The following is a 26719-nucleotide window of genomic DNA, read 5'->3' as shown; positions in this document are numbered from 1 at the left end:
CTGGTACTATTTATAAGAGGGCACTTCACATTATTTTATTTTAGAGAACTAATATGCAAACACTACATTTGCATCATTCTTCCCTCCTGCTTGCAAACTTTCCTTTAAGAACCATGTTTATACTCCCTGACATCAGAACAATTGCTGTAACTCACTGTAGAACAGAAGATTTAATCCACTAGCACTGTGCCTTTTTTTTTTTCATGAATTTTGTTTGATGAATTTTGTTCTTCAAGTAAAAATGTTTATTAATAGACAATGAAAGTTTTCCTATTTCATCTTAAGACAGCAATAAGTCAATTAAAGGAGGCATCAGGACTTCTTAGTAGCCATTCAAATAGTTTGTAATAGCCAATGTTAAACTCTCAAAGTGCTCCCTCCAAAAAAAGAGACATGCTTAAAGCATCCTACAAGTAGCATTATAACTCACAAATTTTCTTTGATTGAAAGAACAAATACATTTAATTTTAGGAACCAGTTTTGATGTACCTGAGTGTGTGATTAAGAAACAGGAAAAACTGAGGTAACTGTGTGTTTTGTGTACCACATGTACAACTGAAGCATGGGGTGGGAATAGACCAGCACCTCGGGTTCCTTCCATTGAGGGTTCTCTTTGTAGTGAGTGAACTAGGACTCTCGTCCAGGCATCTCATATAATTGAGAGTTCCTCTGTCTGATTTATTTCTGTACTGTTCACCTGAGAAGACTCACACTGTTCGCTGAGAGAACCTTTAGGACAATAGGCACCCTCTGCTAAGATTGTCAGTTTTCTTTAAACCCTGGAATTATTCACTATTCCCATCCACACCATTAGAGTCCAAAGTGGATTAGAAACTTATCTTTCAGAGTTATTTACACTGGAAACCAGAATAGCTGTTGTGAAATAGTGAAATATTTTAGTGCAAATTATTAGAAAAGTGTTTTTGAAAGCTACTGCCCATAATTGTTAAGACCCTAAGGGAATTTTGGCAACTAACTTCATTAAAACAAAGAATAGCTTTGTAATTATCAGAATTTAAAAGTATATAAAGCATAATGGATGAGAAGAAAGAATGTGTATAAATACACAGATACACTTATAAGTCAAGAAAGAATACAGAATAAGGCTCGGCATATCTCTCCCCCCCCCCTTTTTTTTTTTCTTTTTCCTACTTGTAAAGTTGAGAACACATTTTTGTGGGTTCCTAAAGGTAGGCATGCACATAGTTTCTATTATAAAAAGTTGAGTAAAGACACACATGAAGGAATCTTTTCAGTTTTCATGTGATTATAATTTTATTTCAGTACCATTTGCTCTGATCCACTATTATCATCCTGCTGACCAGTGCTCCTTCCTGCCCCGTGTGCCTAAGTGGCTTTTAATTTTACCCTTTTTCTTTTTATGATGTTCTAAGTCAGATCACAAAGGGATGTTTTCAAGGGAAGAGGCACTCACTCGCTGACCTGGAATTACTTTACCTAGAATGCTTTTGGTTTTCCATCCCCATATTGGGTAGAGGATAAGGAACGCTTCCCTCTGGCTTTAATGGTTGACATCTCAATCCCGTGTCTGAAGGAAGGAGAAACATTCAGATCAGTCCTGGCCCAGGCCTGAACTGTAGGCATGGAGGTTCCACTCACTGGGCCACTTCTGACAGAGGCATAAATGTAAGTTTTATGTCTTCTCCACAGTGTGATGGTGGCTCACAGCCTTTGGTCCCTCCTCATTCCTTCTATTCACTCTCCGAGAGTTCTGGGCTAGCTGAACACTCACCACTCCCATTTCCCTTGATGCAGCCCCACCATCAGAGAAGGTGTCCAGTGCCCCTAGGTGTGGTTGTCCACCTGTCCCTGTGCGTGTGTCTTTTCCTCACTTCTTAGCCTAATGCCATTTGGAGAATTAAGTATAGCTTCTGTGTAGAGACAGAACACTGGGAGGAAATCATACTCATTTGTACTTCCCTGGAAATGACAGAAAAGGGGGGTGTCTAAGCTAATCTTAGTGAAAGCAACCTGTCTAGTCTTTGGACATGACAGTGCTCGAGTTGTTGGAGTGCATTCACTGGAGAGTTTTGGAAAAGCTGTTTGGCAGGATGTATGATGACCCCTAAGAAAAGATCCTAACCTTTTACCCACTGAGGTTACTTCCAGGAATTTATGCTAAGGAAACAATTGGTGACACACAGGCAGTGATCCTGTATAAGGATGTGATGGAGATACTGTTTATACTAGTTAAAGGTGGACAGAAACCTGGATGTAAACACAGAGAGAATGGCTACATAAATCAGGTATACATACAATAAATGCCCCATAGTCAGTGAAAAAGGTACGAAAGCCCATTAAGTAATATTGGAAAGCCTTATAGCGAGTAACTTAAAAAAACAAAACAAAACAAAAAACCCCACAATTCAGCCTTATAACCATGTATATAATATTGTGCTGATCCAAAAGGCAGAAGTGGTTACCAGTTATAAGTAGTTACCACTTGTGTAAATTATATATAACTTCATTGCTTTTCTTGTTTTAAGTATATTTCCATTTTTATACAAGCCCATAATTTAGTTATAAGAATTTGGAAAGGTTAACTTTCTTCCCTGTCTATCTCCTGTGCTGTGGATTGAATCCAGGGCCTTGGTTATCCCAGATAGACATCCTGTGGCCTACATCCTCACCCAAAATAAACTTACTTTTTATTGGTTAGCTTATGTCTCCAATAAGAGCACCCAAGCTCTATCATGGTAGTGTGAAGACCTGAAAGGGTCAGCTGCCTCTCTCTTGGCACTGGGAGCCTACCCGAGTAGCACTGTTCACAGCATGGCAAGCGTGTCCTGGCCGGTGCATCACCCCAGTGAGTCACCACAGAAGGGTGTCGAGCTGATGACATTACTACACACTGTACTTGAACTATCAGCTGAAACCTCACATGGTGCCAAGCCTTCAGCTTATCTTCCTAAACCGTTCCTCTCACACTGTGTGGAATGTCAAAGGAACTGCCTAGGCAGACAACTCCTTTTGATGACACTATGGGCCAGCACTCTACAGCTGATGCAAGCCTTCCAATTGGATGCAAACCAGCCCAGCAAATATGTTCCTTCCTTGCTAGAGTTAAAGCTGTTACTGCTATGGTTGGGCCTTGATGAAGGCTTGGCAAGACTCCAGGAACATTTAGGGTGAAAAATGTGCTGGGGTATTCAACTGGGAAATACCCAGCTGGGCTGAAGGGTGTAAGAAGCAGTTGTAGGGGCCATCTGTTAAAATTGTAGTTAGAAAGTAATTTCCTCCCATTTTAACCTCAACTGTTTGTTATGTTTGGCTTTGTTAGTGGGAAAAGAATCGAGGACTTCTTATTGGAGGTTTTAGGGAACAGAGGTGAAATTGACCATTTTCTATTAGCCTGATTTTTTTGGAATTGTTACGGTATGAGAATGTTTGTTGTTAATTTTTATCATTTTAGTAGGTAACCTTTAACTAGTCACTGCTATAGTAAAGAGGAAATTGATGGCTATACACATAGGGGCCACCATCGTCATCATCATCGTTCATAATCATCATCATCTCACCATCATCATCTCTGCTCATCTCCAGGCTCTTCTATGTTGTATGAATTCCATCAAAACTAAAGTGTCTCTTACATGATCACTTCTGTGTATACAACCCTTCTACAGTTATAAGCACTCCAGTATATAAAAGTATGGCCTGGAATTGTTGATAGGGACATTTATGATGTGTCTCTGAAGTACAAATTGAAAGGCATAGTTGCTTCAGTAGTTGAAAACATCATAAAAAGTACTGCGGAGGGTGCTTTTTATTATCACACGCGCGCCAGCACAGTGGTAATAGATTTTAAATTGTGGTCATTTCATAGCAAATAAATGTTATTGCTGTGACTAAGACAAGCAAATAAAATGCTGTTGGACATTAAAAAGAGCAGTTAATATTATGGTAGTCGACATGAGATGTGAAGAGTCACTCCTTACAACAGTTACGATGGCCCTGCATTCCAACCTCACCCCCAAATAGTTTCAGCCATGTTTTCCTGGCCAGGGACTGCTGGGATGTCTGAGGATGTGGAACAACATTCAGAACCCCATATTGTATTCTCAGACGATACTTCCCGTACGGATGAGATAGGAAGTTAGAGGCATTTCCTCAATAAAGTCATTTTAAACTATTTGTAGATCCTTTTGAATTGTCCTGTGGCATGTCCACAGGAACAGATTAGGACAGGCCTCTGAGCCCAAGTTGTTCCCTTAACCCTCCCTTGGTACCATTTAGTTTTCTGGTTTTGGCCATGATTCAAGAGTCCTTTCCAGGCCTTTCTGACTGGCACAGTATATAGTGGGACAGAGTGAGGCCGGAGGAAGCATGCCCTTAGTAATCAGCACAGTACTAAGGAAGATGGCACAGCCTAGGGGATGTGCAGCTGTTCCTGGAACCAAAGTGCGAGTCACCAGGGGTCGACGCTGAACTCATAGCAGGAGTCACTGACCTCCCACCAAAGATTCTTACTGTGTCAGTTGTTGGTTTTCTTTTTAACCTGTTGCATCTTGTCAAGTCTGCTGTAAGTTCCTTGAGGCCAGGAACTTTGGCAAATTGTATTTACTGTCTTGCTCATTCTGGGTGTTCATCAGTGAGTCTTAGATGGATTGAAGAAATATTAATTTTATTTTTTCCCCTTGTATGAATCCCATCTACTCTATGAGTCCATCCGACGGGACACTGGAGGCAGGACTAGGGGGTCTACTGGAATTACAGTGTTGAGTCTAAGCCCCCTGCAGATGTAGGCGACTGAAGGAAACCCATAAGCCAGGGGTCAAGATAATAGCTAACATTGTGTCTAGGTCTGTTAAGAATCTTTTTGTGCCCTAGAGGAACAGAGTAAGGCCAGCTTTCCCAGGGACAGAATCCTGGCAATGAGAGGCCAGGCTTTTGGTCAGGATATTGGGGGAATCTTGGCCCTGTCCCTTAAAGGCTGGCAAGCCTCACAACTATAGCCCAGGGCTTCACATCTGTGAAGTGGAAATTCCATCAGTGCCTATCTGTGGGCTTGTTGAGTGCCCACTAGTGCATGTACCAGTTATCTCTTTAATGCTTGGAGGAATTATATAGGCAGTTTGGCTACAGCAAAGGAACAAAGCTTCCTCCCTCATGGGATGCATAGTCTAGAGATATGGTATTCATGATGATGTTTAATGAGCATTTCATCAGATTCTTTGAAGGATATGAACTTTGCTCAGTTTTCTCTAAATGCTGCCACAGGTCTTCATGGCATAGCATATATACATATACATGTACACGTGCTTGCTCACATGCATGCACATGTACACACACACACACACACACACACACACACACACACACACGTACTCTTTTTTTTTTAAATTTATTCTTATTACATCTCAATGGTTATCCCATCCCTTGTATCCTCCCATTTTTCCCTTACTCCCCTCCCCTATGACTATGACTGAGGGGGACTTCCTCCCCCTTTATATGCTCATAGGGTATCAAGTCTCTTCTTGGTAGCCTGCTATCCTTCCTCTGAGTGCCACCAGGTCTCCCAATCCAGGGGACGTGGTCAAATACGAGGCACCAGCACACACGTACTTTTGCTAACCTCCCATCTATGACTATCCTTCAGGACTGGCTCCTATCCATCTCACCTCATAAAGAGCTTTGTCTGAACAGTCCAGCACGAGCTAAAATTGAAGGCTAGTTAGGCTTCCTGGCCTCTCAGCCATCTGTGTTTGCACGTTCTGTGACATAACATGATTTTTACCTAGGTGCTAAGGCATTTGCAGAAATAAGTCAAATGGCCAACATGGCCAATTAAAATCTACAAACCAGATTATGGTGAGTAATTTCAACCTTTTTTCTCCAAACCTTTGGTCAGCCGCCCATCAAATAATAAAATGAACAAATCTGAGGTTCTGGTTCCTTTTTTAAAAGTTGTCTTTTCACTGAGCCTATTCTTTGAGCACCAAAATCCACAAAAAGAAAGCTGGAAGGCCTAGCCAGCACACCTTCAGGGAGCTGCACACAGCCGTAAGTACTGACTCTGGATGCTGTGTGTGCATCCTGCCTCTGTCCCGTAGCATGTTCCTAATGCACACTCAGATCTCCAATGGCACACAGCCCACATAGTTAGAAATGTAAACAGGAAATTGTTTTCTGGAAGAATGGCCTTTGTGGCCCAGAAAAATTGTCATTTCTGCTGAGACATAACTTTAAAGCACACAACAGTGAAGGTTAAAGGCTGGCTGAAAATGAACTCAACATGCAACAGAGCAGGCATCAGAACACATGGATACCGATGTATGTATGTGGTTTTAGTGTGTGCTCACCAATGGCCAGTAGTACGGCAGATAATGGAGAAGCTCAGCTCAGCCAGAAAGCAGTTGCAAGATGGGCCAAAGAGGCACGTCTGTGCATCAAGACATCAGGGAAAATACATTTCTTGGAAATGCAGAGGACCGATGTGGAGCACGGAGGATCCACGGCATGCCTCTGGACTTTGGTGCTCCCATGTTCTGCTCCAGCAGCCTATTATTTGGCCTCCCATGAGCCTCCTGTGCTCCCATTGTGGTTTCCCTGTGTGCTGATGAGCTGTCCGGTTGTTGTGTCTTGCAGCCCCCCGAATCCAAGCCCAACTTCACCCCTGTCGCCGTCATGGCCCATGTTCTCGGCGCCATCCAGCCCTATGCCCACCTCATCCACGTCCAGCGACTCATCCCCCATCAGGTCTGTTGCAGGGCTTGTTTGGTTTTCTGTTGCTGCTGTTGTTCTCTCATTGGCTTGGTCCTCTCTTCATGCAGTGTTCAGCCTCCTCGTCAACTTTGTTCCCTGCCATCCAAACCTGCACTTGCTTTTTGACAGGCCAGAAGAAGCAGTTTATGAAGACTCAAGGTAAAACTACGGATGGGGACTGACCTGTCCCCATTTATGCAGAGCTGCTCAGGGACATGGGGGCCTCCTCTGCTCTCCTGTGATTCCATCCTAAGAAACCAAGCCAAGAGGCACGAAATGCATGACCTTGCATGGCGTTCTTAACACCCTTTCTAACCCTTACCCACATTTCTGAGTTAATCTCTGGTGCCTGGATTTTGGGAACAGCCGTCTCCAAAGGTAGCACTCGTGTTGTGAATGGTTTCCTGAATCATCTGGTCCCTCTGTGTTTTGGTAGAAGGTAATATTCTAGGGAGCAATGTTGAGACATATACTCCCTTTCCTTCTCACATTTTTATCAGGTAGTATCTGGCAACATTTGCTGGTGGGTTGGACTGATAGTTCTGAACCCTCACACCTAGTTGCTGAGACCAGATGCCTTGAGTGAGAGACAAATATAACACAGAATAAAAGACTGAGATATGAAGCACTTGCTTTTATAAACTGCTCAGGGATTCTACCTCCCTACCCACCAAGAACTCCAGGAATCTTCTGGCCTCCCAGCCCACTTGTGTCTCTGTAGATCATGAACCCTGAATACTCATGGGAACAGACACCACTTCTTTTTTTTTTTTTTTTTAAAGTGGCTTGACCTAGTTCTTCTCCCAGAGGGCCATGCTTCAGTCCTGCCTTGCAGGGTGCCACAGCTAAGTGCCACAGGTTTGCTTTTGAGCTCTTTGTAGAATAGCAGCTCTTCAGATCCAGGGAGGGAAGAAACAAGTACCATGGGCAGAGTTCCTCTGCTGTTCGGGGCCCTCTCTGGCCATCTCTCAGATGTAGCCTCTGCCTTCAGCGAGCCCCAAGCAGAGTCCAGGTAGAAGCATCATGGGCATTCTTGGCCTTGGCGGGACTTCCGCACCTGCCTTTTCTGCTAGCAGTGGGCTCATCAGACAGGCTTGCCTAATTTATAAAGCTGACCCTCACAGTTTAGAAAAGACGTGCTGTCTGTATATGTAGGCACACAATTTTATTCCCATGTGGGCATTTTTATATCTATTGTGTCATTCTATCCTCATATGAGAATGAGAAGAAAATGGTCTGAGCCATATTGTGGAAAAAGAAAATGCTCACTTCACTAAATGAGAGCCATGGCAGAAGTAGAAAATCTTGCTGTCTGCCCAACATTTTCACTCTAATGACCTGGGCAGCCTCCGTTAAGTTCCTGTGCCACCCCAGGCCTCTGCTCTGCAGGGTGAATCGTGGCTTTCCCCCTAGCCTGTTCCTGGATGATGGGAGAGAAGGTTCTGCTGTGTCTTCTTTTTCTTCTCACCCCATAAATAAAGTAAAAATTAGGTCCTGTTTCTCTAACACTTTAGCTTTTTATGAATTACTTTTTAGGCAACTACTAGGCACTTAAGGAGACATTTAGTTCCTAGCATACCAGAAAGCATATGGGTTATCCCAGTTAGGTCACTCACTGACCCATGAGGACCTGGAGCCTAACAACTGAGATGGCTTCCTCATTAAATAGTCTTGGACTGGCCTATAAGCAAGTAAATGGCTACTCAGTACTGCCCCTCTGGCCTCTGTTAGAAGTGCACCATTATGAAGATGTCCCATAATCCTTTAGGAATCTGTCATTTTTGAAGTGGCAAGCCACAGTAGGGCTTGAAATTGAATGTCACTGAGTTGCATGTTTATGCTGAGATAAGTGCAGATCAGGACCCTGCTGGAGAGATGGCCCACTACTAGAGCAGACATGGGTTATGGTCCCTAACTGCTGTTACAGTGTCTAGCCAAGAGGTGGGGGCATGTGCCCATTGTTCCTATCTAGTGTCACCTCTCCCCAAATTGACTAAAAGAACATAAAACTTCACATTTCCTTCCTGTAGCAACACTTTTAACAACAGATTCTGAATGAGGCCTGATTAGGGGTCCTGGAAACCTGTGGGAATGGCTTCCTCTCTCCACTCAAGCCACTTTCTGAGCTTCTTGCTTCAAGCTGAGAAGTAGAGGTGTCTTTTGCAGCACAGAAGAGCGTGGCCACTGGAGGAGTCCCCCTTAATACTTGCCCTTTCTTTTTCTACTTGCCTATCTACATCCCAAGGAGCCCCCACATCAGACCCCTAATTTGCACCTGGAGCCAGGCAGCTGCCTTACTGATCACTGCAAGCTGGCCCCTCCTCCAGGAGCATGCACCGCGGAGTGGGTTGTCATTCTGCAAGCTTGCAAGGGCATTTGAGGGAAATTCCTCTGAGTGTTTTCCTGGCCCCATTCCATGCTCAGAGGCAAAAATTAAAAGTGAACTAGCAGAAGGCTCCAGAGTTGTTCATGCCCTTGAAGGCCCAGCCCAGAGCTGAAGCATGCTGTGATGGGGGCTGCCCAGACCTCCCCAGACTGCGTCCAGCTGCAAAGGAGGGAGGGAGCCAGGCAACCCCCTGGGGTGCCTTCAGCCAGACCCAGAGCTTCCCATCCCAAACGTTAGCACAGGAACACCTGCTTGGGTAGGAACCTTTACCTAGACAATTCAGAGGGAGCTGTCGGCCTAGAGCAGTGAGAGACTTTTAACAAGACATCACTCCCCCAGTCACAGCTGCCAGATCCTCAAGGCAAATAAGCACACAACCTGCTCAGTTAAATTTGAATTAGGGATAAAACAAAACAAAACATTTCTTAGTGTGTGTATGTCTTACAGAAATATACTAAAGAAGGAGTCATTCCATACAGGAAATTCCAATTGGACCGGGTGTGCTTTACTTTCTCTGGTGACCTTACTTCTGCCCTTTAAAAGCATGCCCTCTGGGGCTGGAGATGCAGATTAGTAGAGGGTACTTGCCTAGACTATCCATGGCACCCTGAGTTAGATACCCAAGCACTACAAGTGTGTGTGTGTGTGTGTGTGTGTGTGTGTGTGTGTGTGTGTAGGAAGGGTGTGCTTATGTACATCATTAGACAGTTGGGGAAGGATCTTCCCATGGATTGCCAAGTTACTTGTTAGAGGAAAACAGACTCTCTCATGACATTCATCTTTTAATACACAGTTTTCTTGTCATTCCGTTATTGAATTGCAAAATTTTAATATTTGTAGAAAGTTAATCCCTTCAAATAATAACTATGGGTGTTAGAGACCACGACCTCTGCTTTCCACCTGCCAAACAGTCCTGCTGGTTTCCTGGGTGGCTCCTGTTCTGTTCCCTTACCTTTATTTAATGTGACTAATAAGTAACCTCTAGGAAAACCCATCCAGAGAAGCCTTGCCTTCCCTGGTCTCTATACCGTGCCCACCTACACTTCTCTGTCCTCCGAGGCAGGTCTGCCTCCGTATGATCGGGACTGTGGCTTTACAGCCTGGATTTTCCCTCTACCCTGCATGTCGTGCAAGGCTCCACATGCTTATCAGTATAATGCCTGGCTGCTTAGCACCTTCCACAGTCTCTTATGTGTTCTCCACCCCATGGTCAGGGCAGGACATAGGGAGAGGAGTACACTTTTTGTCCACTGTGAAAAGCTGCACACTGATTTCTGGGTCCTTCCTAGCCAACGTACAGGTTTATTACTTGATGAGATTAGGTTAGAGAAGCTGTTTTCCAGCTGGAGCTGATGAAACCCTAAGGCTTCTCTCCTTCACCCCCAGTGTCCCAGGATTCTTTTCTTCCGCTTCCCCAGTTCTGCCCTGCCCAGGAGTATCCCTTGGCTATTGGAAAAGCAAAGCAGACAATAATAAACTGTTAATTACCTGGCAATGCAACCTGGATAACCATTGGTTCTGCTCACCGTACTGTGTAGCAGACTCCTTCAATTGTCTGTTTTCAGTTCCCATGGCCCCACTAGAAGGAATGGGCCCACTTGGGTTTCCATTATCTCTCTCTGTCCCTGCCAAAGAGAAGCTGCACTTGGAATCCCAAAGCAGTAGCAGTTCAGAAGGCCCGGGGTGCTCTGCCTTATCTGAGATCAGAGCCTCTCAGCCACTGGAAACCAGTGCACCCTGGGAGCGTCCCATGCCTCTCAGATTGTCGGCAAATTAAATGCCACATGCCTCTTGACCAATTTCTTAAGCCACAGGTCCTCCTGGGTTTTTGAAATTGTGCTTCTGAGTCCCAGAGTGTACTCCCTCAGATGACTTGGAGAAAGAAAGTCACTTGTGGCAAATAAAGAGGAGCCTTCTGACAGTTAGATGTCATTCTGACCCGTGAAAAGGCTAGAGGCTGCTGAGAATAGCTGGGTGCCAAAAGTCAAGCTTGACAGAAAAGAATAAAATTACCCCCTTCTGACAAATGACCCTGAAGACACTGGCTTGCCCCTCATGGCCTGTGATGGTCACAGTCTGCCTGTTTCTGGTAGAGAACTTTTTACTGAAATGCGGCCCCACTGATTTGTTTGCATGTTGTCCCAGGCTGCTGTCTGCAGCAGTGTAGCATGAAGTAGTTACAACAGAGAGCCTTCAGGAGCTCAGCCTTGTCACTGCAGAAATGTGCCAGCCTCCACTCTGACTGCGTGTAAGAATCGCGTGGAGAGCGGTGCACAGATACGCCATCTTCAGTTCTGTGGCTTGTAGTTCCATCTGAAGTCCACAGGGCATGTAAATGTTCTGTCTACCTGCAACTCCATGGGACATTTAAATGCTCTAGGGGCATTCTCATAATGTGGTGTGTGTGTGTGTGTGTGTGTGTGTGTGTGTGTGTGAGAGAGAGAGAGAGAGAGAGAGAGAGAGAGAGAGAGAGAGACAGACAGACAGACAGACAGACAGAGAGACAGACAGACAGAGAGAGAACGAACTCTATGAATATTCACTGAACAAGAGAACCCAAGATTAGCCTCTGTCCATCCCTTTCTTCTTCCTGCTCCTCCCCAAACTCCCACTCTGGTGCACATGTGTGCTCACACACCACCTCATACACCTCCTCCATCCTTGCCTTCCTGGGGGCTGAAGACTTGGAATGTTGCCCCACTAGCAGTGGAGAACGTCTGGCCGGGGGGCGAAGGTCATGGCTGCCCCCGCCTGGGCTGAAACCCGGCTCTGCTGGAGATGCTCCTCGATTCAGTGTGTGGCCTTTTCCTCACTCTTCCTTGGTTTTCTCCTGTGGCCATTATGACTTTCCCACCTCCTGTCTTGCCATCTGGCTGCCTTGTCTGGGCTCTTCCCAGGAGAGAGGAGTATGTGGCTTGCAGGAAAAGGGAAGAAGAAAGATGAACTATCTGTGGCTTTCTGGCACTGAAAACAATGTTAAATAAGCCTTTTTTCCACACAGCACACCATTCCGGAAGGCAAAGGCCTTGTACGCCTGCAAAGCTGAACACGACTCTGAGCTCTCATTCACAGCAGGCACCATCTTCGACAATGGTGAGTTTACCATTCCCCGCAAAAACAGGGGAAGTGGATGAATGAAGAAGACCCTACCTGGGGACACGGAGGATCTTTCCTCAAAATCCAACTTCTGCAGGCATTACCTTGGGTAGACCAAGACAGACATCTAGTCACTGAGTTTGGCACTCCGGGTAAGGTTGTGCCTGGGTTTGGTGTTTAACATCTATGTGCTAGACAGTGTCAAAGATAAGGGTGTGGAGTGCAGGATGGTGTTAGGTGGGCAGAGACGCTGGAGGGGGTTACAGCCACCTGTTCTGTCCCGCTGTCCTTGCGATCTGGGCCTGTATTATCTTCAGCAGGCAAGGCCCTCTCCCCAGACAGCCAGGTGGGCAGTAAGCCTCCTCCTGCTCCTGCTCCCTTACACCTGAGAGCACAGAATGGACTCCCTAACGGGATGTCCCCTACACCTCAGCAACAGCCCGTCCTGCCATCTGCTGCAAGAATATATTGTGGCACTCCATAAAGCTGGAGTCAGGACTTGCTTGGTGCACCATCATCCTCTGCCTTTTCTTTCCTCTTCCCCAAAAACATATTTTACAGTGAGAAGTGAAGCTGTAGTTTGGCATCATCATTTACCTAAGAGGAAAATCTGGTCTCCAATGTAAACTCCAAGTTTCTGTGAGGGCTGTTTCCTATGGGTGAAGTTCCCCTTCAAGGATACAGGCAGTTGGTTGTGTTTGCCTCAGAGGAAGCCACAAAGGCAGCTGCCAGAAGCCGGGCATTTGCTCTGGCTGCTCCTTGGCCTCATGTGGGGTGAAGGCAAAGGTCATGCTTATCTGGCTGGGCACCCCTGCCTGTCCTAGACCCACCTCTCCCCATGTGACTGAGAACCAGCAGAGGTTGGGGGCAGTCGAGGTGCCTACACAGCACAGGAGAACCTGAACCCTAGATCCAGGCCACAGTGCATGTCCCAGCCTGACCATTTGCTCTGATGTGACCTCAAGCAGTGACATCACTTCCCTAATTCTCTCCTCTGTCACAGGGCATGATGAAAGGACATCAAGCTTATATGTAGTATGCATATAAAATGGTTCTTACGGCACAGGAGGTATTCAATATGTTGTCCTTATTATTGCCAGAATCTTGTGTCTATCTTAGAAAAACACTGGTGATTGGGCACAGTGGTTCACACCTGTAATTCCAGCACTGGGGAGGCAGAGGCAGGCAGATCTCTGAGTTCGAGGCTAGCCTGGTCTACAAAGTGAGTCTAGGACAGCCAAGGCTACAAAGAGAAACCCTGTCTCTGGGGAGGCAGGGGGCGGGGGAGGGAGGCAGAGAAAAAGGCTGTGACACTATGATGTGTAAACAAGGACAGCTTTTCCCTTTTCCTTTTGCCTAACACTGTCCCAGCCTGACTGACTGTCTATCGGCTAGCTGTAGGAACATCAAATCCAGAGTGCCTGGCACCAGGTGTCTCCCAGACCTTGTGTTATGCCCACTTATTAGTCACACATGAGTAGACATAATTGGAAACACAGCAACACAGTGCAGGGAGATTCCTAGCGTGGGCTCCTGCGCCAGCAGCAATTGGGACAAATTTGAAACCGCATGTGTCCCTAGATCCACCTTGATGTTTTCCCAAGTCCAAGGTACCATAGTGGAGCTTTGGCTCTGTTGACTTTCTTCTGGGTGCTTAATAGTCAGAGCACATAAAATGGCCAACGCACCACCTCTCCTACCAGAAGCTGAGGCTTGCAAGCCTAGCGGACTGGCTGAGTGCTGTCCCAAAGCATGTCACAGCGAGTGTGCCCTGCACAGACCAGCTGTAATAATGTGATGCAGCTTCCCCCAAGACAGGTCAGAACGGGCACCACTATGGGAGCAGCCGTTACTCCTGCCCTGGGTGAGCACTGTATTCAGTTATTCAACTCTCATCACTGTCTAATTCTATGATATCACACATACATACACACACACACACACACACACACACGCACGGACGCGTGCACGCACACGTACATACACTCACACATAATCATGCTATTTTTAACCCCTAAGCTTTCTCTACCCAGCCCAAGGGTACCTACCTAGCCTACATTCTGTCTCCAAAGATTGGCCTACTTTGGATATTTTATACAAATAGAACTGCATAGCATGTGGTCTTTTTAACAGAATTTTTTTAATGTGATGTTTTTCAAAGTTAATCCATGTTGTAGCATGTATCTGCACTATATTCCTTTTCATGGCCAAGTAGTATTTCCTTGTGGGGATATACTACCTTTTACTTAAACATCTACCAGTTAACTGACAGGATATCTTATGGTTCTCACTTTCCTCCTGTTCAGAATGATATTCTGTTGATGTTTATGTTTGAATATTTTTTAAAAGTAAGTTCTCCTGGGATTGCTAGGTCATGTGTAACTCTATATTTACTGTCTGAGGAAATGCCAGCTATTTTTACAAGGAGCTTATACCTCTTTGCATTCCCTCTTCTTTCATTTTTAAATCATTTTTGAATAACAACAACAGAATGTCAGGCAAGCACCCCCATGATTTTTACTTGCCAGGGCCTTTCCTTCCCAGCGGGGTCCTCTGCCCAGCAGGTTCTGCGACTTTCCACCCGCCACTGAGTAGCCATCTTAAATCCCCTAAGGACATGTAGTAAGAATGAAGTTTGCTTCCTGTCCCGTGTTCTCCTGTGTTCCCTAGGGGCCATGTAGACATTGTGTGCATGCATGTGACTACAGACAAGCTCATGCCACGATACACATGTAGAGATCAAAGAACATTCCTGGAGTCTCTCATTTCTGCTGTGTGCTCCTGACTCTAGCCAAGCTTCCAGCCAGCTCTCCCTGCCTCCCCTCCTATCATAGGTGCGCTGGGGTTTCAGTAGCACACCGCGACCTTGGCTTTTAACTGAGGTTCAGAGGATCAAACACGGGTCATCAGGTTTACACAGCAAGTGTTTTTATCCTTTGAGCTGTATCCTTGGCAGAAATGCTAATCTACTTTCTAGGCTGTTTTGCCTGGAAATATTTCACTGAGTCCTGTTCCAAAGGAAAGATTACTTTTATTTTTTGGAGAAATCAGGCATTATAGAAAGAAATAATAAAGATGTTAGGTGGAGAAGTGGCCTGCCTGTTACTGCTCCCTTGAGAGGTAAGGTAAAGCCTATGTCAGTAGCCTGGAGCTCTCTGCAGCTGTCCAATTAAAGTTTCCCTCTGACGGTTTTTGAACATGTAAGCCATTGTCATGTGTGTGTCAGAAGAGAAGGGAAAGGCGTTGGAGGTGAAAGTCTGCTATTTCGTAACCATCAGTCTCTCAGCCTTGGGATTCCAGGGGCCCACTCTCAGAGTCTGGAGTGGCACCTAGTCAGCTCCTGGACTCTATGTGGCAGGGGATGGATGTGCAATACTGGGAAATATCTCTGGTGTCAGCTTTTGCCAGTCTACCAGGAAAGTTTGTGCTCCGCTAGGAGCACCTCAGACAGTAACTGGAAGAGGAGTCATTTGTGTTCTCAGGAGCATTAGTCATTGGAAGCACTGTGAGCGGTGATACCTAGAAGACTCACACGGCAGTCACAAACACTGGGTTCTCAGGACACCCTGCTCCAGTCTTGAGGTGAGGGTCTGGAGACAGATGAGTAAGTGTAATATGCTTGCTGTAGGAGCATGAGGACCTGAGTCCCCGCCACTAGCACCCTTGTCAAAAGCTAGGTGTGGGGGAGTGCCTGTAACCACGGTGCTGGGCAGACAGGCACGGGGGACCCCTAGAGCTCTCCAGCCATCCATCTAGTCAAATTCATGGGAGACCCTATGTCAGAAATAAGATGAAGAGCAACTGAGGAAGACATGGGTACTGAACTATGGCTTCTACACACATATACATACATGTGCATGCATGTGTGCTCGCTCTCTCTCTCTCTCTCTCTCTCTCACACACACACACACACACACACACACACACACACACACACACTTGAGATCAGCTAGATTCTTCATTGTAGCATAGATAGATCACAAGCTGCTCAGTTGTGGGGTGACCCAACACCTTCTCAGGCTAGTCTCAGCCTCCCTCACTGTTCCTCCTGCTCCCTCAGCATCCAGCCAGTTTCTCTTCCTCATCTGCATGTTGCCACCAGCTGCTAGCAAGCTCCCCCACTTCCACTCTTGCCTCTCAACCCATCTCTGCATACAAGATAGAGTGATCTCCTGAATCCAGTCTTGCTGGTCTCCTGGTGCTTTGTGAGGTACCTCTGAGGCCCTCTACAGCCCAGCTCCTGCCTCCTGACGTGCCATCCTTCTTTATGTACCACACCTTCAGAGGACATCTCCACAAGCTGCTGGTCAACTGTCTCTTTTGTAGTTACTGTTTGTTGGAGCACAGCCACCCTTTCTTTTGTTTGTTTGAATATTTTCAATACTCCATGGCCATGTTCTGTGGCTCTGTATAGGGAGTTTGCAGACTGCTGTTCTGAGATCATATCTAGCTTTCCTTGCCGTAGGCCCTTGCATCTGTTCTAAGCACTCCTGGCTGATACTGTGAGCCTTTGGGTTGTGTTTTTCTGAGTTCTCTCCTCCCAAATTCTATCTCTTTTTTCCTTCCCTTTCCTCTTTCTCTCCTTCTTATTTTCCCTCTCCTTCCCTCCCTCTCTTCCCCTCTCTCCCTCTCTCCCTCTCCCCGTCTCTCTCTCTCTCTCTCTCTCTCTCTCTCTCTCTCTCTCTCTCTCTCTCTCTCCACTGTGTTTACTGATAAACTGTTACTCTGCTAAGGGCACATATATGAGAACCTAGCACAGTGTCTGGCTCCTGATAGGTGCTCATAAGACATATATGTAATGAATAAATGCCTGCTAATCACACATGTCTGTAACTTCCTCCAAGGGAGGCATCTTCCCTCTGTGGGTAACCAGCCATTAGAGATATCTGTCGCACGCTTGCCCATTGTCCAGACTGGACTAGGAGAAGAGCGTGAGCTGAGTTTGCCAGGGACTTGTGTTGTACCCAAGGCTGTAGCAAAGGGAGAGCTTGGGCCCTGTCAGTAGCAGCGTATGTTATGTGCTCACTGGGCTGGACTACCACCCAGGCAGCTCCTTGCAGCGCGTAGTGTGTACATAGCACATTGGACACTGGTGCAGGGTAGCCCACCAACCACTTACTGAGTGCTTCACCAGTTAGAGTGCTGAGGCAGGCGTAAGCAGAATTCAGACAGTAGGCTGCATGCTCAGATGTCCCGGACCTCTAGTGTACCTCCATGGTCTACCAGCTGTACAGTTTTGGTTTTTTGTCCTTGTTTTTGTTTTTATTTTCTTTGTTTGTTTTGGTTTGGTTTGGTTTTTTGGCTGGTTGCCTGACCTTTTGGATCCTCAGTTTTTCATCTTAAATGAGGGCACTAGCAGAACCGACCTTATGTTCACACTGAAACTAGTACAGGTGGAGTATCTGCTAATAAAGTTTCACTATTTAGCGTGTGCCCTACCCGTTCATACCATCAAGAAACACCTCCAATTAAATCAGAGCAGGATAGAGTGGAGGAAGGGTTTGATCTCTTGGTTTGAATTACGTTTTTACTATCACGACTATGTGCAAATTAATGTGTCTGAAATTCTGAGCACATGGCCCCCATGATACTCTGCCTTTAAAGTGCTGGGCTGTGGCATAGTGGACAATGCAGAGGGGCATGGCTGAACGTTGTTGAGCCAGGTAGTTAACAAACTGAAGTGCACTAAAAAGTCAGATACCACAACTTCATCATTTTAGCAGTTATTAATAAGTCCCACAGACTCTATGTGGGATATGCTGTGGGTTTTCCAGAACTCAGGAGGTGGAGGAGCAGGTAGGAGCAAGTTCATAATACTGTTTATTAAAGACTTGGGCATCTTGAACATGTCCCTTGGACGGAGATGCCTGGTGGCACTCAGAGGAAAGATAATAGGTCACCAAGGAGAGACTTGATACCGTATGAGCATATTCAGGGGGAGGAGGTCCCCCTCAGACACAGACTTAGGGGAGGGGAGGGGAGTAGGGGGGAAGTGGGAGGAAGGGAGGAATGGGAGGATACATGGGATGGGCTAACAACTGAGATGTAATATGTATAAATTAATAAAAATGTATTTTAAAAATTAATTAATTAATTAATCTTTTATGTGTAAAAAAATTCTAAAAGTACAATAAATCATTTATATGCAAGAAAAAAAAAAGACTTGGGCATCAGTTGAGCCCTGTCTGAGGCCAGGGAACAGATTACAGAAGGAAATGGGTATCCGGGCTCCCTCCTCTACCAGCTAACCAGAACTCAGATTCCTAACTACCAAACTCAAGCTCATTCTTAACTGTCACCTCTCACAGCATTTTGACACACAAAAGTTGCAGCTTTTAACTTATACAAACTAAGGAAAATGTAGGTGCCTAGGGCCCAGGAATTCCCTGTGGTGGTGTCTAGCACTCAGCTCTAAGAAACCCTGGCTTAAAGACTCCCTGGGTCAGCAAGGCTGCTTCATCCCTGCAGCCCGTGTGATGCATCTGTAGGCCTTCCTTGTCCTTTCTGAGGCCTCCCATACACTGCAAACTCCACTCAGGTTCATACTGTGCCTGTGCTGTTTGAACAGCTGTGGGAAGGCAGTGGATACACACATCTACTGAGTAGCTGTGCTGCAGCATGTCAGAGCTCTTTTGGTTGTCTTTACTTTGCTCAGATGGTTTTTTGTTTGTTTGGTTGCTTATTTGTCGTGGTTTTGGCTTATTCTAACTCATTCATTTGGGGAATGAGTTTAATTCTAAGGTTTACTGAAGCTTTGGTGGGTTCAGGTACCAATCCTTTGCCCAGACTGGATGGTAGAAGTTCCCCGAGGTCCTTCTGTCTCACTCTCCCAGGGCTGGGGTAGCAGGTGCACACTGCCTCAGCTGGCTTTTTAGATGTTTTCTGAGAAGCTGAACTCAGCCCTCAAACTTAGGGACCAAGGGCTCTACCCTATCTTTGTCAGCCCCAGCCCCTTGGCCGTGTTTTACTAGGAGAGAGTTCATTCCTTACTTACTAACTGGTACTGGGGGTTCATGATGCACTCACAGTGGCTGCTGTGGTCGGCAGCAGAAGCCACAGAGAAGATTTTGCCACCATTGTAGAGGTTTAACACTGCACGTGACCTTGACAGCCTCAGCTGGTGGCCAGGCAGAGGGCAAGCCTATTTGGTGTTCCTTATAGGCAGCCTAGGAACATCTTCCGTACCTGGAGAGGCCAGGTAACTGCTAAGTGTTCTAGACTCATCCCTGTCTGTCTCAGACCCTCCTGCAGGTCTGACGTCTCATCTGCTCAGGCTTCGTTCTGCAGGGCTCATGGTAGGAAGTTATGCAAGGGTTTGAAGGCCAGTTAATATGTGTCAGACCACGTCCCCACCCAAGGAAGTGTGGAAATGCCTCTGCGTATATCAGTCCCTCTAGACGCCTCAGAGCCTGTGATTTTGTTTCCTCCCCATTGGCTTCCATCGGCTTCGTTTCTTCTTTCCTACAAACCGAAACTAGAATTAGACAGTAGTGCCGAGGCGGAAGTCCGCTTCTAAAACAAGCACAGGAAGTCACTTAATTAGCCCAGGAAAGGAACAGGGGGAAATCCATTCTCGCCACACAATCCTGGATAACTCCAGTTTTCCTAATACATTTAGAGTGAGTACCCTGCCCCACTCCAAAGTGACCTGAACTAGAGCAGCTGGTTCATGAGTAGGAATACCCCCTCCCCGTGCAGGCTCATCACCCCGGCTCACAGTCCCAACCCTTCCTCCCACTATGGTGTACTTTACAGACTCAGCCACATTTGTCCATCTCTTCACCACAGAGAGGGATTGTGACACAGCAGAAATGGATCCTTAGTCTGTGCATATTGAAAAAAATCAAATCGATGGGACCTTTGAAAGCTGCAGTGTAGGAAGCAGACAGCTTTCCAACTTGTTTATAGGAGAAGCTCTAGAATGCAGAAAAGAAAAGGAAGGAAAAGTGTAGGTGGAGGAGAAGGGAAGCATTCAGAGTTGGCAGCATGTAGTAAGGATCTGCAAGGAAAGAAGAGAGCGTCCTGAGGATTTACAGGTACAAAGCAGATAGGACAAGCTGGACATGGTGACACATACTGCTAATCCAGGACCTGGAGTGCCGAAGCAGGAGGAGTATTGCCCTGAGTTCAAATCTGGACTACAGATTGAGACCCAGTCTTAAAAATATAAAAACGAACATGAACAAACACATAAAATGACCAGCAGGGACTAGTTCTTCACAGGCCTGCCAGGGCACGCCTTTGGTACGCAGCTGCCAGTGAGTGGGATGGGTTGATCATACATGCATGTATGTAAGCAGGGATGGGTGGATGGATGAATGGAGCATACCAGCTGTTGACCTCTAACCTAAGAGAATGTAAATCTGTTGCACACAGTTTAAAACAGGGCCTTCAGAAAATTCATAAAGCCCCTGAGATTGCATGTAAAATTTGACTGTCTGAATGTTTCCCTTTTTGTTGTGGAAAGAGTTCATTCAAAACAACTGTCATCAGAAGGGTTTCATCCCAACAGAAGGTGAAGGACCTCTGTTTCAAACCAGTCCTGGAATCACATAGCATAATAAGCAGCTGTGCTCACTCCCACACCCTCCAGTGTACAGCACATCCACCTCCTGCTCTGCCCATGACCTCATCTCTTCTCACCATCTCTCTCTCTCTTCCTGTACAGTTCATCCATCTCAGGAGCCTGGCTGGTTGGAGGGGACTCTGAATGGAAAGACTGGCCTCATCCCGGAGAACTACGTGGAGTTCCTCTAACCTGGAGCCCCAGCGGAGCTGCTCAGCTTTACGTGGTCTCCATGACAACTGCTGATTCTGGTGTGGTGGACCACTTTTCATTGCCACTGAGAAAGCAGGGGGGGCTGACTGCTGCTCCCTGCCAACACGAATGCACCTGGGAAACTTGTGTCATCTTTCTCCATGATCATCTCAGCTGACAGCATGGTGGTGCTGCAAGAATTGAAAGTCAATCAGCAGGGAAGGCCATTGGATTTTGATAACCCAGAGGAAGGCTTGCAAAGCTGGTCTCTCATGAGTGCCCTAGATAGAGAGCCCTGCTTTCATGTCAGCAGTCACCCCCAGGCTTCTGGGGAGAGGAAGCAGCATGAGAGCAGTCCTCAGTTGGACAAGGCTGGGCAAAGAACCCGGCGCAAGATGCAGGCTGCCTCTGTTGCTGTTGCTTACAGCAGACATCCTTGTTCTCTCCTCCTTTCTCCCAGAGACGCAGTGCTGAAGGCAGCTGGGCCTGTCTGCAAGCACACAGGATGAAGGGGTTGCTGCACTGTTTATATAAGGTCCAATCTCTCACCATCTCTTGAGCAGCTATTGGCCTATAATCAGCAGATTTCAGTGCAGTCCTCTCAACGCAAAGAAGCACACGCCCCTCACGTTCGCTGCCACTGAAGGCTTCCATCACTGCCATCACCTAGTAACCATAGCAACCCAACCTACTCTAAGATGAAGCCAAAAATAATACTCCTCTTTGTTTGACACTCCTCCCTTTCCCATGGTCTTCCAACGATCTGAAGCAAAGGATTAGACCATTAGGGGCAGACAGGATAGCAACTGGGGACTGTTCCTTCTCTGGTAAATGTCAGCATCCTCAGAATACACCTGTAGCCAACTCTGGGGACCTGTTGATACTGAATCCTACACACGGGTCAGTGCTTTGGTTCTCCATGCGACAAGTTCTTGCTTCAGAGGGCAGGATGCTTTCTCCCTGTGGGCTAGCATCTGACGACTCCCTCCAGCCCTCCCTCTCCCTGCTGCCTGCCTGTCTTTGCCCTTGGCAATGGTCCTCAAACAGCTCCCTACAATGCTTTTGCTACTGAGGTCCTGTGGATTTTAGAGATGATTCTTAGGACAAACCTGTAGCCTGAATTTTAAAAGTACACCTGTATCACTGCCACCCAGAAAAAGAGGGCCTCATTAACCAGGAAAGGCCATTAAGAATCTAGAAGACACCAAATGTTGAGGCCTGAAGGCTGGGTACCTTCTAGGAGAGGGAATTCCCAGGTAACAGGGGCTGGAACTTAACTGCATGAGAGACCACCTGGAGGAGTATCACATGACCTCAAAAGAACACAGTCGTGGTATCTTCACACATGAATGCCCTTACTAGAGGGACTCTGGACAGGCAAACTGTCACACTCTCCAGGAGCCCGCTTGGATGGCAGTGTTGCACCAGAGAGTGTCTCTGGCTTTTGGAATTCTTTTAGGGATGTTTAATGAAGAAAAGAAAAACTTGAATTGTGTTGAATTACTGTATCTTTGGCTTTTTTTTTTTAAGATAAACTTGTAAATAGAATGATTTGAAATATTATATGGTAAAATTTTATATTTGATATTCTTTAAGCTTGTTGCTCCATGCATTTAGCATTCTGATTGCTGAACAAACGTGTTAAGAAGGGTATGAGAGAGGCCAGGTTAAAGAGGCAAGGTCGTGACTGGCCTCTCTGGCCCAGTGGAAGAATGTTTCCTAAGATTCCTGTGGGTGAGCCTCAAAAGTTAGTTGTGTTCAGTTGTCTTTATCTACATGTGGGTCTGGGCCTTGGAGATCAGAAGAGCATTTTCTGGCAGTGAGTGTCCAAAGGACCCCCACCTAACAGTGAGGTGACACTCAGGATTTAAATAGGCGGGGCAAGGGACAACATGTTTGTTTGTGTGTGTTTGTTCTTCTCAGGTGTATTTCTTGGTACCCTAGGATGTCCAGACCAAAGGTGATGAGACAGCTACTCCTTCGCTTCCATATCTCCTAAGGTTTTATAAATATAGCCAAACTGGTTTGTAAATGTGTCTGTAAGCTCTGAAAACAAAACTAGAAAGCCATCGGCCAGGCTGTGATTCTTAATCCCTTGTACGTTTCTACAGTTCCTTCACCTCTAGGTTCCATATAGCCCAAAGTCAAAAGAACACCGGGGAGGCATGGAGCCTGCACTGGTTCAGGTTTTAGAGTGGCTGTGAGGCTGGGAGGTCATTGTTGTGACTTGTCTTGAGTTAACTGGCTCAGGACTGTGCTGTTGTCAACGAAGGACCCAGCCAGGAACAAGGGAGCCGCGCTGTCAGGCAAACTGCCCCTGGGGCTGGGTGCGATGGTGCATGCCCATGGTCCTAGCCCTTAGGAAGCAGAGACAAGAGGATGGCTGAAGTCCTAAGCCACCTGGGTTTGAGGGCAGGAGGGGGCTGGAAACTACAGGAAGAAAGAGACTAGATTCCAGTTCCAGGCCTGTTGTCTGTGAGCTTGAGAGCAAGCTGGGATATGGAGCCTGAAGGGCATGTACACTCAAGTAGCATTGCACTTTGCAAATTGAAAGAGCCCAGCATGATACTTTTAATATATCTGATGATTTACATTGTCACCTGCCTCATCATAAATGAAGTGTTCCTGTAGTCAGTGCCCAGCATGACTGCTTGGGTACATATTCCTGAGCTGGCCCTGGTTTGAAGCCACTCTTAGGTTGACCTCCTTCTGGTTTCCCCGGGGCCATGTGTGGCCTGTGACAGATGGTCGCTCTGTTTCCTTTGTCCAGCTAAGCCGCCCTCCTCCTCCTCCTCCTCCTCCTCCTCTTCCTCCTCAGCTAAAGACCTGGAGAGATTAATGTGAGCCAAGTGGGAAAGAACTTAAAGAGTAAAAATGAAACATGCCCTCTGCTCTCTGAACCACCCCCTCAGCTCCCCACTGATAAGGAAAAACAGCCATAGAGTGTTGATAGCGGATAGAAGTTCATTGACCAGAGCCCCCAAAGCTTTCCCAGGAGCTTTGAGTTCCTCTTGTAAGGCCCTGGCACCAGCTGGTTATGACCTGAATTTTGGGACATTGAGATGATTGGCTTCACTCCTCCTTGAGATACAGAGTTCCGTAACTAAACAGTGCCATGCCGTGAGAAGATAGCTGCTTTCAAATCCCTGCCCCCAAGCATGGGAATGGACTCGCCCAAGATCGATGGAATTCTCTCCTACCTGCGTGTAAGAGTGGACTCTATTCAGTGGACCCCTGAGTAGTCCATGAGCACTACTGCCAGTTTTTAGTATTTCTAAAGCCAATATGTAAAGTCTTAGGGGTGCTTTTTAAAATTTTTTTTTTTAACAACAAAGCCAAGAGAAAATGAGCAGTGAGTACTTGCAGACTGGCCCTGGTAGGCCAGGGCGCTGTGGTTGCTTGGGAGTTGCAGGCATTTACTCATAACTCCAGACATCAGTGTGCCGCACCTGGATCGCAGAGGGAAATCCCTGTCCACTGCATTTTCCTCCTGAAAATGGTAGCACCAGTCACACTAAAAGCTGTCTCTGTGTCATAGAGGTTCCAGAAGCATCCATTATTGAGGTGTGCGGAGATAGGTTAAAGATGGGGTGGTCCTGTGTTCCTGGCTGGCTGTTGACACTTCTCATCCTCTGGCACCTGCTTCCTGAGAGAAGATTGTTCATCTGGTGTCATTGCCATGAGGCTCCCGGGTGCACCAGTGACTACCCTGGCACCCCACATTCGCTGTAGCACCTGCTGTTCCTAGTAGACAAGGGAGCCAAGCATCTGCCTAGCCACCTGACTTTCAAAGGAATGTCCTGGGTGTCTGTCAAGGGAGTTGTCTGCCACCGCTGGCGAGATTGACAGAGATCATGCATGTTGACAGACCTGCCCGGCAGCCCCTTTATCAGCCGGGTGCCCCTCACACCCCACGGTGGTGTTTGAAAAATGTCTTTTGTGCTCAAATATTTCTGCATCCATGCTGATCTAGTGGTTGTCTGTGAACATAGCATGAAAATGACAGCAGCAGAGAGAGAGCAGTGAACCTTGCACATTCCTCCAGCACGCCTGAGACGAGACTCCAACAAGTAATAATTAGCTTTCTTCCTTCTGCCACCCACAGGACTTGCCTAACTTTAAGAGCTTCCCAAAGCAGACAGAGATTCCAGGTGTCACCCAGAGGCAGCCTGTGCTCACGGGAGGAAAGCATAGGAGGAGAACACCAGGCCCAGGCAGGAAAAAGTGAACCGCACTGGGGAGCCCCGGATCTTTAAGGAGGGCTCAAGATCCTACTGGGGAGGAAAAGCTATCTCAGGAAAAAAAAAATCTCACAGCTAATAATTTTTCACAAGTCTATAGGACATTATAAAACAAGTGAAAATACCCTTTATGGTGGAATGTTCCGGAAAGCAAGAATTGAGCGTAATCCTAACCTATGGAAGGAGAGCCTAGCGCTGCTGTGTCAGAATTCCCATCAGTGTGGTCAGCGGGGACTGGAGTTTTGGTGAATGACCCCAAACAGCTTCAGCCAGGCTGAGTGGTACCATACCATCCTACACCTGTCATTCCCACAGGGTTCACTAACAGGCAGCAGTCTTGGGATTCAAGATGCTGGGGTCAGCTTGGTGTCTGAAAACATACTTCCGGTGATTCTAAAAGTTGTGTGTGCATGTGTCTGTGTGTAGCTCATACACGTGTAAAGATAACAGCCACACAAGCTGGCACTTCCAGAGCTTTTACAGCCTTGAAAATTCGGAGGGAGAACATCAGAGGAGCTAGAGTCTGTTGGTTTCCTAGCAAAAAGAGCAAAGATACAAATAAACTGCCGTCTCAAGCCTGTGTGTGTATTTGTCACTTAGTTATCCGCAGCTGTGTTTTGTGGTGACTTATGAAAAGTCACGTTAAAAACTCAAGCCCATAAATCCCCAGTAGCTAATGCTAGGTTAGTTTCAAAAGCACTCTAAAAGACACTTAGACCATATTTTGGGAAAGAAACCATCTGCATGTTTAATTCATCTTTTAGGCTACCATTGAGTGTACTGTAAAGTGCTGTGTGATACAATATCAGTAAAGTACTTATAAAAGGCACTTTAATATTTTGAAAAAATCATAAGTAATGCACTGTTGTAAATGGCAGTATTGAATATTGACTGGTGCATTGAATCCAATTCTGTAATTAAAAAGCAACCTGCAGCTAAGATAGAACATTTTCCTGTTATTAGAAAAAAAAAGTTTTGCCATGTTCAGGCTTTTTTAAAAAAATGTGTCTCTGTGCCATTGTGTGTATCTATAGAGAAAATAGAATTTCTATCAGGCACCTTGGAAATGTGGCTTTTTTATGTTTGGTTCATGTATGTGCAGTCCCTATAAAGTGAGTGGAAGTCTGAGTTTTGAATTAAATGGCTTTTCCATTTGATGGTGTGTTTGTTTCTTGAATTTTTTACTCGGCATATTTGAATTTCTTCTAATGTGCATTTATATAGTGATCAAAGGTCACAAGTCTGGGCCCTTACAGTTATGAATGTCAGCTACAGGGCTCTTTTTTTTTTTTTTTTTTTTTTTTTTTTTATGAGCTGGGAGTGGCTCTGTGTTCTACTTAACCAAGAGGTCAAATGCTAGTGTACTTGAATCACCTACTCGGGCCTGTCACACAGTTAAGCCTCAAATGTCACAGCCCACAGAATACTAATGATTTTATCTCCTGGATCACATAATAGGCTTCCAAAATTCACTTTTCTAATCAGTTAACCCTTTTCTAGAACTCAACACAGGAC

At 46.2% G+C, this 26719-nt stretch overlaps 1 protein-coding gene across 4 annotated transcripts in view; it reads left to right on the top strand.

Moving 5' to 3' along the window:
* ARHGAP26 (Rho GTPase activating protein 26) overlaps positions 1-26017 on the top strand; it is a 382879-nt gene extending 356862 nt beyond the window's left edge. For 2 of the 4 annotated variants that reach the window (XM_084779979.1, XM_084779978.1), the window contains 3 exons: positions 6607-6717; positions 12111-12202; positions 20874-26017. In XM_084779979.1, the coding sequence (XP_084636105.1) occupies positions 6607-6717; positions 12111-12202; positions 20874-20962 (292 nt within the window). In that variant the 3' untranslated portion in view covers positions 20963-26017. Of the gene's footprint in view, positions 1-6606; positions 6883-12110; positions 12203-20873 lie in introns of all 4 variants that reach the window. The other 2 variants (XM_084779977.1, XM_084779980.1) reach the window with 2 other exon arrangements.
* Positions 26018-26719: the final 702 nt, after the last annotated feature.

Source organism: Acomys minous, assembly GCF_964271855.1.
Source record: "Acomys minous genome assembly, chromosome: 4".
Lineage (NCBI taxonomy): Eukaryota > Metazoa > Chordata > Mammalia > Rodentia > Muridae > Acomys > Acomys minous.
The sequence above is the reverse complement of the archived record's forward strand: the minus strand, read 5'-3'. Positions and strand labels throughout refer to the sequence as shown.